The following is an 11996-nucleotide window of genomic DNA, read 5'->3' as shown; positions in this document are numbered from 1 at the left end:
TTGACAAAATCCCAGGCAAAACAATCCATTAATCAGTCAATTTGTCTGATTTCTTCACAGATTTGAAATAATATCAATCATCTCTACAAGCTAACTTCATTACTCTAATTTATGAGAATAAAATGCTGTTACAAACAACAAACACATGGATGGTGGTAACTTATCCAAGTGGAACATCATAAAAGTATGTCAGCACTATAAAACATCAGCTGTCAATCGGTATGCAGGTATAGTGTCTATCTCTGAGTCATTTATCTTTTTACAAACATATATATAGTGAGAATCTGGATCTTCCAAAACGAAATCTGTTGGAAGCAATCCCTTTTCTGAAAGAGGGATGGGCTCCAAGAATGATTTTCTCGATGGTGTACTACTTTCGGGCTTTTGAAATCCAGGTCTTGCTGCAAGGGATTAGAGACCATATGCATGAGAAGAACACTGAATTACAGATCCACCACAACAACTTCAGCAAGTTATAATTCTTAATGTTTCTATTAGATGAAAAAAAGATCTCATATAATATTTTAGAGTTATAACTACCTTTGTAGTTGTATCTGTTCTATCAGTTGCTACATGTTCTATCAGTTGTTATCTGTTCTATCAGTTGTCATCTGTTATCTGTTCTATCAGTTGCATCTTGTATCTGTTCTATCAGTTGTATCTTGTATCTGTTCTATCAGTTGTAACCGATAAAACGGTTACAACTGATAAAATGGTTACAACTGATAAAACAGATGATGTTGTTAAATTCATGAGTATAACTTTTCACAGAAGAATTAACATAATCTTAGGTAAGAAATGAACTTCTGTAACAAGTTGATTGTGTTATTTATGAATAATTTAATTTTCAAACTACATGGCACCTGGATAAAACATTGCTTAAATCATAACATACCATCGATTTCGTTTATTCTTTCCATGTTCAATACTATTAATAATCCATAAACTGCTCTTATTCGGATGATGTTGTTAAATGTCATTCCTACTAGAAGAGTAGTGAAATCGTAATCAGTTTATTGGACAAGCATAGTATTAACTCTATTAGATGATAAAAATGATCTCATTTAATATTTTAAATTTTATCAACGGTTATAATTGATAAAATCTAAAATACTATATGAAATCATTTTTTTCATCTAATAAGCTCTCCCCCTCCAGCATTCAAGCCTCAATCTCGCTAAAATATTTAAGTTTCACATAGCTTTGCTCATTATCCAGATAATAAAGAAATCTTCTTCTAATCCTCTTTTGGCCTATACATTATCCAATGTGAAGAACAAAATTAAGAATAAAAGGACAATTAATCCACATTTAGTAATGAAGAAAACTTTTTTTTTTCTATCTCAAGAAAAGATGAAAAGGAATAAACAAACTTACGGATATTATACAACGTAATTTTCCAATTGAACACGGGTCTGGTTAGATGAGGCATCCTTACTGTTGGATCGCCATATGTGATCTGAAACAAAGTGACCATTCAAAAATTAGTTATACTCTCCAAAATTGCAAAAATTATAATACCACACTCATAAACTAATATTTTAGCCTATATAATAAAAACAAAGGATAAATTATTTTTATATGCATAAAATTTATAATAAATATTTTTTAATATATTACTGTATTATCATTTAAGTTCATAATAATAATTATTGAACAACAAGTTTTATATTATATTACAGTAAATAATTCACAGTATGATACCTGATTCTTTTTAACTATTGAAAATTTGTTTAAAAAATTGAAATTCAATTCAAGAGGATAAGTAAAACTCTTAATTAGCTCCTGAAAACACTTTCATGATAGACAGGCTGCTATTATAATTTATAAATATAAGATAAAATTACCAAAATATAAGTTCCTCCAGGTTTTAGAAGTCTGCAAAGAAGAAAAAAGGCATAATCAGTGAGAATTTTGAGTATAAAAAGCTTCTGTGTTCAAATCTCAAGAAATTTATTCTCATTAAAGTCTATACAACCTACACACTTCTGCAAGCATCTGAGAAGCACTAATTGGAGCATCAGAACCACACTGAAGTACAAATAAGCAAATTCGAGGATTAGGAAATGAAGAGAAAATATGTGTAAAATTCAAGAACTATCAGTGAAGCAACATACCATCAATGAATCAAGAGTTCCTAGATCAACCATCAACAAAGTACCATCAGCATATGAATTACAAAACGATTTCATTAATTTTGACAAAATTTGCATTTAGTATAGTTATGGATACCTTTATCAATAACACCATCAAAAGATTCATCTGGAAAAAGGCTCATATCCCTGACATCCATCTGCAGGTCTATTGAGATTCATGGAGGAAGCGTACGTAAGGAGTTTAGGGCTTAAAAAGTAACATACTATACAAATAAACAAAACAATGTTATCAATTAGATACATTTTAGCTGGGGGATGCACTCATATTTTCTTCTCATCATCTCAATCGCAACCGATGAAATATCAATATTTGTGATGTGCTCATAACCATCTTTCACCATATCCTCGGACATAACTGCAAAATATGACAGTATCCTTTTCCTTGTAAGTTTCTCCAAAAAAATCTGAATCCAATAGTTCACACATGATAAATTTCATTCAAGTAAGATGGCAAATGACACGATACCCAGATAAGCCTATGAATAGCTCAAATTCAATTAATCAATAACTTGTTTCTAGCAATGTTTAAAGATATGTCCCAAAATTACTATAGCAACAAGTGAATAGCATGATAGCAGTTGTTTTGTATTTCTTTTAAAGTTTGCATTTTTTTTTATGGGCATAGTGGTTTTTTTTATCAGCAATAAAGAATAAATAAATACAAGTCAGTGTGGTTAACCCTTATACAGAAAAACAAACCTTGATCTCCCAAAAAAAACCTCCAACTAACAACTCAAAAGCTCCTAACAAACCTTAGAAACCACCTACAAAGCTACCCAACAAGGCAGTCATAGTTTACATCATGTCTAATATATGCATATAAATTTTTAAAAAAGACAAAATATTCAAAGTTAATGACTTTCATAATTAACAATAAAATGCCAGGTGTGTCTTCAACAAAATATAAGTAAAATACTACAAAAAAAATCAGATACAAATTTCCCAGAATCATCTTCAAAATTCAACTAGTCAAATTTGTCATTTTTCACTACTATTATAGCTTTAGATTTCCCTTTTCAAAATTGAAATCCCAAAAATAGTCCCTCCAAATCCCCAAAATAAAAGCCTCGGAAGAGGACTTTTCGGAACAAATACATAAACGAGTAACAGAGAATAAGAATGAAAACTGAATCTACCACCGCTATGCTCATTGCTTTAGCACAATTGCCTAAACTACCTTGTAACTCCACACTGTAAAAACTCTTATTTTTTCAGGGAAGTTATTTTCTTCCATAAATATCTTAAACAAAGCACCATGCAGTGACTCTTGTTACACAACAGCAACACATTTACAGCATGCAAAGTAGCTTAATCCATCAACTATACAAATTATACTGCAGCTTTCATCTCCAACCTAAGCCATTTCATGGTTACTAACAAACAAGATTCATCCTCCACAAGCTAATTGCTAAGGAAATCCCTACTTCTCCTCTTCTCCATCAGATTTAAACTTCATGAGTTAAAAACAAAAATGTAATCCAGCATTTGTTCTCCATTCAGAGAAGCGGGAAATAAATTTTTAATTGAGAAAATAAGATCCAGAGATTGCAATTCTCAAAAGAGAAAAACCCTAAAGTAAAAGTAGAGTTGGTGGAGTTACAGCAGAGAAGGAAAGAGGAATTGAAACGGAATGATGGTGATGGTGCGAGAGCAAAGCGAAGAAAGAGAAAGGGGAAAGCGTTACCAGCATTGCCGCAACCAACCATGAGAATCCTGGAAGAAAAAGGGATGAAATTGCGCACGAAAGGTCTGAGAGCAGAATAACGCTGGTACCAATCGAAGGAACCACCCTCTTGGATGTAGCGCGCGTCCCAATACAGAGCGTCGCCGTAGTTGTAGGTGTTGCAGCTCGACACATCCCTAAACATCTTCCTATCTTATCTTACTGCAGTCAAACAGTGAGTGAGTGAATGAGTGAATGAGTGACGGAGAAATCGGTTACGGTGGTTGGTTGGTGCGTGAGACTCTGTGGTGGGAGTGGAACACGGCGGCGACAAAACCAGATTTTATTTTTTTTTTATTTTTTTTAAACTTACATATATATATATATATATATATATATATATTATAATTCAGAAAGTGTGAACTTTCACTTCTTCCCCTTTTGTGTGTGGGCCTTTGATTGTGGGCCTTCTCTTCTGGTGTAGGTACAGATCCTTATCCAGAATTCATTCCTTCACGATTCACTGGACAGACACATGTAAGAAATTGACTATTTTGTCCTTAATATTCTTAATATTCTCAAACACTTCTCTTACCTGGAGTATCCATGTTGGATATATTTATCCGTGTCGGACACATGTATTGACACTCGTAGAACACTTATTAGTGAAGTGTTCAATTCAAAAAATATTTGTTGAGTTTTCAAAAATTCTAGCATGGTTCTAACACAATTTTAAAATGTATAAATACAATAATTTTTTAAAAATTTAAATTTATTGTATAAATTTTTATTATGATTATAAAAATAAGAGACAAATTCTTTTGAACCCGTCATGAAAAATATCTTCATACTTCCAAAAGAATCTCAAACATACTTTTACACATAAATATTTATTTTCAATTTATATAATTCAAAATTATATAATATATAGATTAGTGTTTTCATATCCTACATTTTAGAGATTTTAGAGATTATACGTATTTTCATATCTACATTTTAAAAATTATACGTATTCCGTATCTGTGCTCATATCCGTATTTGTTACATAATTCGCAACACATGATACATTTTTTGATCTACTTACAGGTAAGTGATTCACAGTCTATAATCTTCTCAAGACATTAAACAATAATTTTCGGAAGCCGAGATTAAAAGACCATTTTTCACTCTTCAAATACAAATATTCAAAATTTATACTAAATATTTATATTTATATCCATAAGTACTTTCCAAACATCAATATCTAAAAACATCTTTACACCATTATCAGTACAACCACCACCTCCACTCAAAACATCTCGATCATAATTGATCTGGTGGAGATAGAATTAGTCTTCACTTCACTCACGTACCAGTTGTAAAAAAGTTATTTAAAAGATTTGCAACTGCGAGAATCTGAAAGTGGTTCCTAGCAAGATTAAGATTCCAATGGAGACAAAATCAGAAAGACGGATTATAATGCTACAGAAAAGGGGATTTTTTTTTTAAAGCTACGGTTTATTATTTATGTTTTCAAATGTTTATTTTGAAAATTTTGTTTTATAAATTATAGAAAGCTTCTTAGTCTGAGATTTTTATAGAATAGGTAATTCTTTAAGATTTTTATAGAATGGTTAAATCAAAAATAAGTTTTGCAAAGAGTAAAATGTTCATTTTTAAACAATTATGAGATGCACTCAAAAATTACGAAATATGGAGTGCAGATAGGAAAAACCATTTTGTTTACTAGTGTTGTGGGCATCATGCATATTATTGGGCCTCTTTATCTTTTGTGTTTGTCAATTTCTTCCGGCACCCCTCAATTATGCAAAAATACTGAAATTACCGCTTTACAAGTGTTTCCATAATATAGGTTCCAAAAGCAAAGGGTATTTTTGGAATAGAAAATATGGAAGACAATAAAATCATTTTGGAACACATTTTTTTTTTAATTTTCAGATTGATAAATCCGAAATTCATAAAAAGTGTTATGGAAAAGATTTTCCAGAATTATTTCGAAAGAATAATCTGGAAGTCATTTTTTAAAGGAGGCAAAACAGTCTTCTCAAAAAATGATGGGGTGCAGGAAGAAATTTGTAGAGGTGCAGAAAGAAGGTGCCTTTGTGTTTCTATGTATTACCTTATTAATAAAAGAAAGACTAAGAAGTAAAATACCCATTATATAGGATCTTCTTAGGGATTGCAATGTGGGTTGACTCATCCCGCATAGGCCCATATTATGTTTGGTTCATAAAATGCATATCGGATTGGTCCGTTCCGCGTAGTGAAAGCGAGTTGATTTCTCTGTCCCGCCCCGCATAAGGGTCAGCCCGCGGGTCTGTAGGCCAGCCCGTGTACAGTTTTTTTTTTAGAATTTCAATAAAAAATGTTTGTTACTTTTTGTATTGTTACTGAAAAGTTGAGGCATGTTAGTACAATTCCTCAATCATTGCTACATATTATTTTTCAGTATCATCTTCCTAAATTTCAAACTCACAAAGAGACATGTTAGTACATTCCGCATCCACTCCAATCCAATTTGCAAATTAAGATCATTTTGGAAAATATAGAATAAACATATAATCTAAAAATAATTCTAAAAATGTATTACATATCAGAAATAATAATAGTAATAATATTTAATAATCAATAAGTGAGAGGAATGTATGTAGATTAATAAAGTTAAATGTTCAGTTGTTTGGTTAAATGCCTTAGCACCTAGCCTGTCCCAGAGTATCACGATCAGTTAGTGTCTCTATTTGTAATTTCAGTATAATAAGTTTCCTTTAGCATAACAGGGGAGGTGTACTTATCACTTTAGCTTGTTTTTGACCTATTTATATAAGAAGTGGCCTAGGGTGTGCCATTGACCTTAGTCAATACTTAAGGCCGTCCCATTTTTAGGTTTCCAATTTTACCCTTACTTATTGTTTTTCAAGGCACCATCTCCTATAAATAGGATGTCTTACTCCTTGTATTTCTAATGTTTAGAAGAAGAAAAACTCTACACAAATTGTGTGATGATTGTTTTGCTCTAGCAATAGATTTTATCTTGAGTGGGTTTGAGAGCTCTCAAGTGGCGGTCCTAATCTTGGAGGAAACCATACTCCAAAGTGGTGTGTCCCTTCTCAATTCACACCATAAGCTTTCTTCTTCTATCTTTTTCCTTCGTTTTCATTACGTCACTTTATTCTTGTGTTCCTATACATGTTATAATTCGATTTTCCTTTGTGTTATTGTGATGTTCTTCCATTTAGCATTCGGCCATGGCCATCTTAATGGTTTCCTTTCATTTCTTTCAATTTTCGCAATGCATCATCACTATTACCTTATCTTGATTTTCCTCTTTGACTTTGAAAATGAACCTTCACACTTACTTAACCAACCACTTGGACCAAGCAGTGAAAGAAAGAGAAAAAAAAAATATGGTTCACAATATCATATTAGAGAGTTAAGATATGATCAAAACAAAAGTCAATGTAGTTAAAAACGCGAGTAAACTCGCAAAAACGCATGATGCAATGATTTTGACGCAAAAAACGAGTTGACTCGAACAGTGGATCAGCGCCGAAGTGGAGCGCACCACGTCGCCGCGGAGCTCGCTGCATCTGCTTCGGAGGACATCTCAGAGCCGCCTAGTATTGTAGCGCAACAAAATGTTTGACCTAAAATAAACCCTAAAATGTTTTAACCTGGCGCGGTCCAATGAGTGAAGAGTAACAAATAAGAAACTCTAAAAAATAAAAAACTCTAAAAAAATAAAAAATAAAACCATAGAGAGCAAAGTAACGCACTGCACCGCAAAATTTCATTGTTGTCGATTGTGATTGCACTGCCAGCAGTTGCGAACGCCACTGCTCTCGTGTTCTCCTTTTCTCTTCTCTCTCATTCTCCATCTCGATCCCCGATACTATTTTTTTCTTCTCCAAGACAGTGGTTTATATTATACTTCAATTAATATGAAAGATTTCCTTTAATACTTAATTTGTGTTAGATATTTGTTAACTTAGTTGTTTTTTGTAAGAACAATTTAGGATTTATGAAACTTATTTTCAGTTGTGTTATATATTGAATATTATTTTTCATATATTAGTGACTTTTACGATTCGAGTTACAAATCTTGAGTTACGATCTTTTAGCTTCTTCTCGATCCTCGTACGAGTTACGAGTTTGACTACATTGACACAAAAGTATTATTATTGTGTATATTTGAAAGCTACACAAACACTTTATATACAGAAGAAAAAAAGTAGAGCTTGAGAGGGATAACACCTAACTAAAAAAGTAAAAATAAAATAACCATTAAACATTAAACAGGGAGGGAGAGAAGAGAACAAAATTAAAAAGTGAGGTCTCATGCGTGAGAGAGTGGAGTGTGGAGGATTAGGTATGACAATGTGCGCTGGTAATGTGTAATGCATGCGAGCTAATTTCTCTGTCATGCCCTACATACCAGTCGATGCGCGAGTCTACAGACTAGCTCGCGTACAATTGTTTTTTTTTTTAAATTCATAAAAATGTTTGTTAATTTTTGTTACTGAAAAATTAAATGTAAAAAAATTTAATTAAAATATTTGCTACTTTCTACATTTTTACTTGATAATTGAGTCATGCTAATACATTCCTCATCCATTACGCACAACTAACTTTGAAATTTCAGATATTGTTTAACTAGTTCAATCCAATTTAAAAGAGTATAATAATGATTACGGTAGAAAATAAATAATCATCGTACAAAATAAAATTTTATCTTACCCAATAAACAACAAAAATAAATGAAATGTCGGTTTAACTAGTTCAATCCAATTTAAAAGAGTATATCGATTATATTTGTTACAAATTGTTTTACATGTCTACTAAGTAATATTAAAAATTCTTGGTAAATAACAACTCCTATTGCTTCAATGTCACCCTTCTCTAGTGCTTCACAAAACAGTTTGTTTGCTTTTAATATTTCTATCTCACTATCTTTATTAAGTTGTTGTAAAGAATTGTTAATTATTAGTGAGAGAAGTACATTTGTCTATTACTAAGTCATGTAAATTTGTGTGGAGGAGGAAACACCAAAAAACTGCAATTAACAATACTAAGGTACTATAAGGAGTTTGGGTACAAACAGATTTGGCACAACTAACTTTGAAATTTGAGATATTGTTTAAATAATCATCGTACAAAATCAAATTTTATCTTACTTACACAATAAACAACAGAAATAAATGAAATGTCGGTTTAACTAGTTCAATCCAATTTAACAGAGTATATTGATTATATTCGTTACAAATTATTTTACATGTCTACTGACTAATATTAAAAATAAAAGTTAATGGATAAATAATCATCGTACAAAATAAAATTTTATCTTACTCACACAATAAACAACAAAAATAAATGAAATGTCGGTTTAACTAGTTCAATCAAATCAATTTACAAATTGTTTTACATGTCTACTAAGTAATATTAAAAATTCTTTGTAAGTAACACACCTATATTTCCTCTAGCATGAACCTTAATGTTCTCTATCCTAATTTTTTCGTAAAATCGTGTATAATTTGAGGTCAGAAAATGCTATAGGACAGCAACTAATGACAACAACCAAATATCCCAAGGGAACCAGGAAATACACAACATACAGTGTCCTTTTTAACCCATTTGTTTTTCATTGCTTCAATGTCACCCTTCTCAAGTGCTTCATAAAACAATTTGTTTGCTTTTAATATTTCTATATCACTCTCTTTATTAAGTTGTTGTAAAGAATCGCTAATTATTAGTCTTTAGCAAAATTTTCTTCAGCGTACCTTCTCTTCGAGAGTCTCTTATTCCAATCAAATATCATGAAGTTTGTCATTCAGTTCGTCATCCGAAGCTTGGCTCTTTACTTTCAAGTTCCTACATAGAAACGAAAGGCATTTTTAGACATGTCAAATCCTAATATGAATAATGAGGTTTAAAGCGAAGTTATTTACTAAATTTTCCCATTTTCAAGAGTTGTAAAATGGACCTTGGTCTCCTCTTCGAAAACTTTTGCACGAAACTAACTTGTTTGGAGTTCGAGCCAGCTTGTTATTCATGAATTACATATTTTATTTTGTTTGATTTTTTTCTTACCCAATGGACCACACTATTTTTTCTCTTCTCTCCCTTTGTTTTTCCAAAAACAACTTATCTTGTGCTATCATTGCTTATCGAAACTACGAACACTTATGTTTTAAATAGAACTGAACTTACCCAACCATCATTATTTATTGTGGATAAGATCATATTTTAGTTTGTACGATGATCGTTTAGTTTGTACGATATCATTCATTTAGTCTGTACGGTGACCATATTGGTTGAACCATAATTAACTTTAATTAATTTACACAGTTGAACAACTAAATAATTAAATATTTAACCTTATTAATCTACATATCTACCTACATCTCTCACTTATTGATTATTAAATGTTATTATTATTAATTTTTGTTTGGAATGGATGAGGAATGTACTATCATATTTCTGTGAGTTTGAAATTGAGAAAAAAAATATGTAACCGTGTATGAGAAATGTATTAATTTTTCAGCAGTAATGCAAAAAGTAGTAAATATTTTGATTGAATTTCTTTATATTCAATATCTCTAGTAGCAAAAAATAGCAAATATTTTTATTAAATTTCTAAAAAAAATGTACATAAGTTGTTTCTTATGTGGGACTGAGTAGAAAAATCAACCCGCGTTTATTATATTATCATTCCTAAATCTTCCTTTTAATGAATTTCTGTTTTTTCTGTATCACTGACTTCTTCCAACACCCATACTTTACTATTATTTATTTTAGTAAATAATTTTTTTAAAAAATCCTACACATCTTATATTTCCTTTAGCCTTTATTCTTTATTCTCTATTGTTTCTTCGATCACGCATGCCACCTCCCTCAACAACTTTTGCACTTTGACAATTTTCTGATGGTTTTTCTTAGGTTCTCAAAGATAAGTATTTGCATTTTTTTTAATGTTTGGTTGCAAGGTATGTTTAGTGATATTTGATTGCTATTTTTATTCATTAAGAACTCCTAGATTACTTAAACTATAAGGGTAAAATGAAAATAAATTGAAATCTGATTTTTTTTAAAATATATATTAGATTATTATGTAATCCAAAATATAATTCAAAAATTGAATAATTAATAATTCATTTAATAATTAAAAAATAACTTTTGAATTGATAGTCTCTAACTCAACAATAACTTTCAGATTAGATAATCCATAATTCATTTAATAACTTAAAAATAACTTTTAAATTGAATAATGCATAAGTTATTTGATAACTAAAAAATAACTTTTGAATTGAATCATAAGTCATATTATAATTCAAAAAATGTCTTCTGAATTAGATAATTTATAAGTAATTTTGTAACTCAATTTAAATTATTTTAGGCAGATATTTCGAATTCTAGGTTCTAAATATTTTTCTCAATCTCATACTATATTAGATCTCACCCAGAACTCCTCTAATAAAAAGTTATTGAATGATTACTTTTAACTTAATAGACATTTTAATTATTATTTATATTTAAAAACACATTTATTTAAATTTTGCACATTTAACTGTTACATTAAAATTAAAACACATATATTTTATTGACAGTATAAAATCATTACTAAATATTAACGCAGTTCAAAGTATAACGGAAATATACAATAATGAAAACAATTCATAACGTTTGACAAAATTAAAGAAAAAATGCAATACATTTATTATATATAATAATTCATATTTATTGTCCATATGTAGTTTATGACTTTCAATCAAGCTTTTCTAAAATGTATCTTTTAACCTATGAAGCTTAAATTTTATATTATATTTGATAAATTTAAATATGGATTTATTTTAATTATTTTTTCGTTATATTTATGTAATTGAGATATTTTTAATATTGATTTTTAGTTTCGAGAGAAAAAATAATGATATATAATAATTAATTGTATTTGTCATTCTAATTGAAACCTTTTCTTTATATAGAAAGTTTTCTGTTTAATTATTTTAGCTTATAAATCTTGTCTTTTTATTTATTCAGCAAAACAAATTTATGTAGTTATGACTCAGTCTCAAGCTTTTTTAAATTTTATCTTTTGAAAATATTTTATATTTTTTTTGTTAATACTTAATTTTATTTATTTAATGTCATATATACTGATATTTAAAAATATTCTTTAATTTATT

At 29.9% G+C, this 11996-nt stretch overlaps 1 protein-coding gene across 2 annotated transcripts; it reads right to left on the bottom strand.

The window, feature by feature from the left end:
* Nucleotides 1–4209, bottom strand: LOC137828477 (uncharacterized). Of its 2 annotated transcripts, none has more exons than XM_068635084.1 (8): nt 3841–4209; nt 2398–2511; nt 2233–2301; nt 2118–2137; nt 1979–2031; nt 1848–1878; nt 1378–1459; nt 1–401 (listed from the first exon to the last, which is right to left on the bottom strand). In XM_068635084.1, the coding sequence occupies exons 1-8, from the start codon at nt 4022–4024 to the stop codon at nt 196–198; spliced, it is 759 nt and encodes a 252-aa protein (XP_068491185.1). In that variant the 5' UTR covers nt 4025–4209; the 3' UTR covers nt 1–195. The 2 variants fall into 2 exon arrangements, with proteins under 2 accessions (XP_068491185.1, XP_068491193.1); XM_068635092.1 differs by having other exon boundaries at nt 1–438; nt 3841–4189.
* Between the last annotated feature and the right edge of the window lie 7787 nt (nt 4210–11996).

The sequence above is a fragment of the Phaseolus vulgaris genome, chromosome 11 (assembly GCF_000499845.2).
Source record: "Phaseolus vulgaris cultivar G19833 chromosome 11, P. vulgaris v2.0, whole genome shotgun sequence".
NCBI lineage: Eukaryota > Viridiplantae > Streptophyta > Magnoliopsida > Fabales > Fabaceae > Phaseolus > Phaseolus vulgaris.
This window is presented reverse-complemented; position numbering and strand designations above follow the sequence as displayed.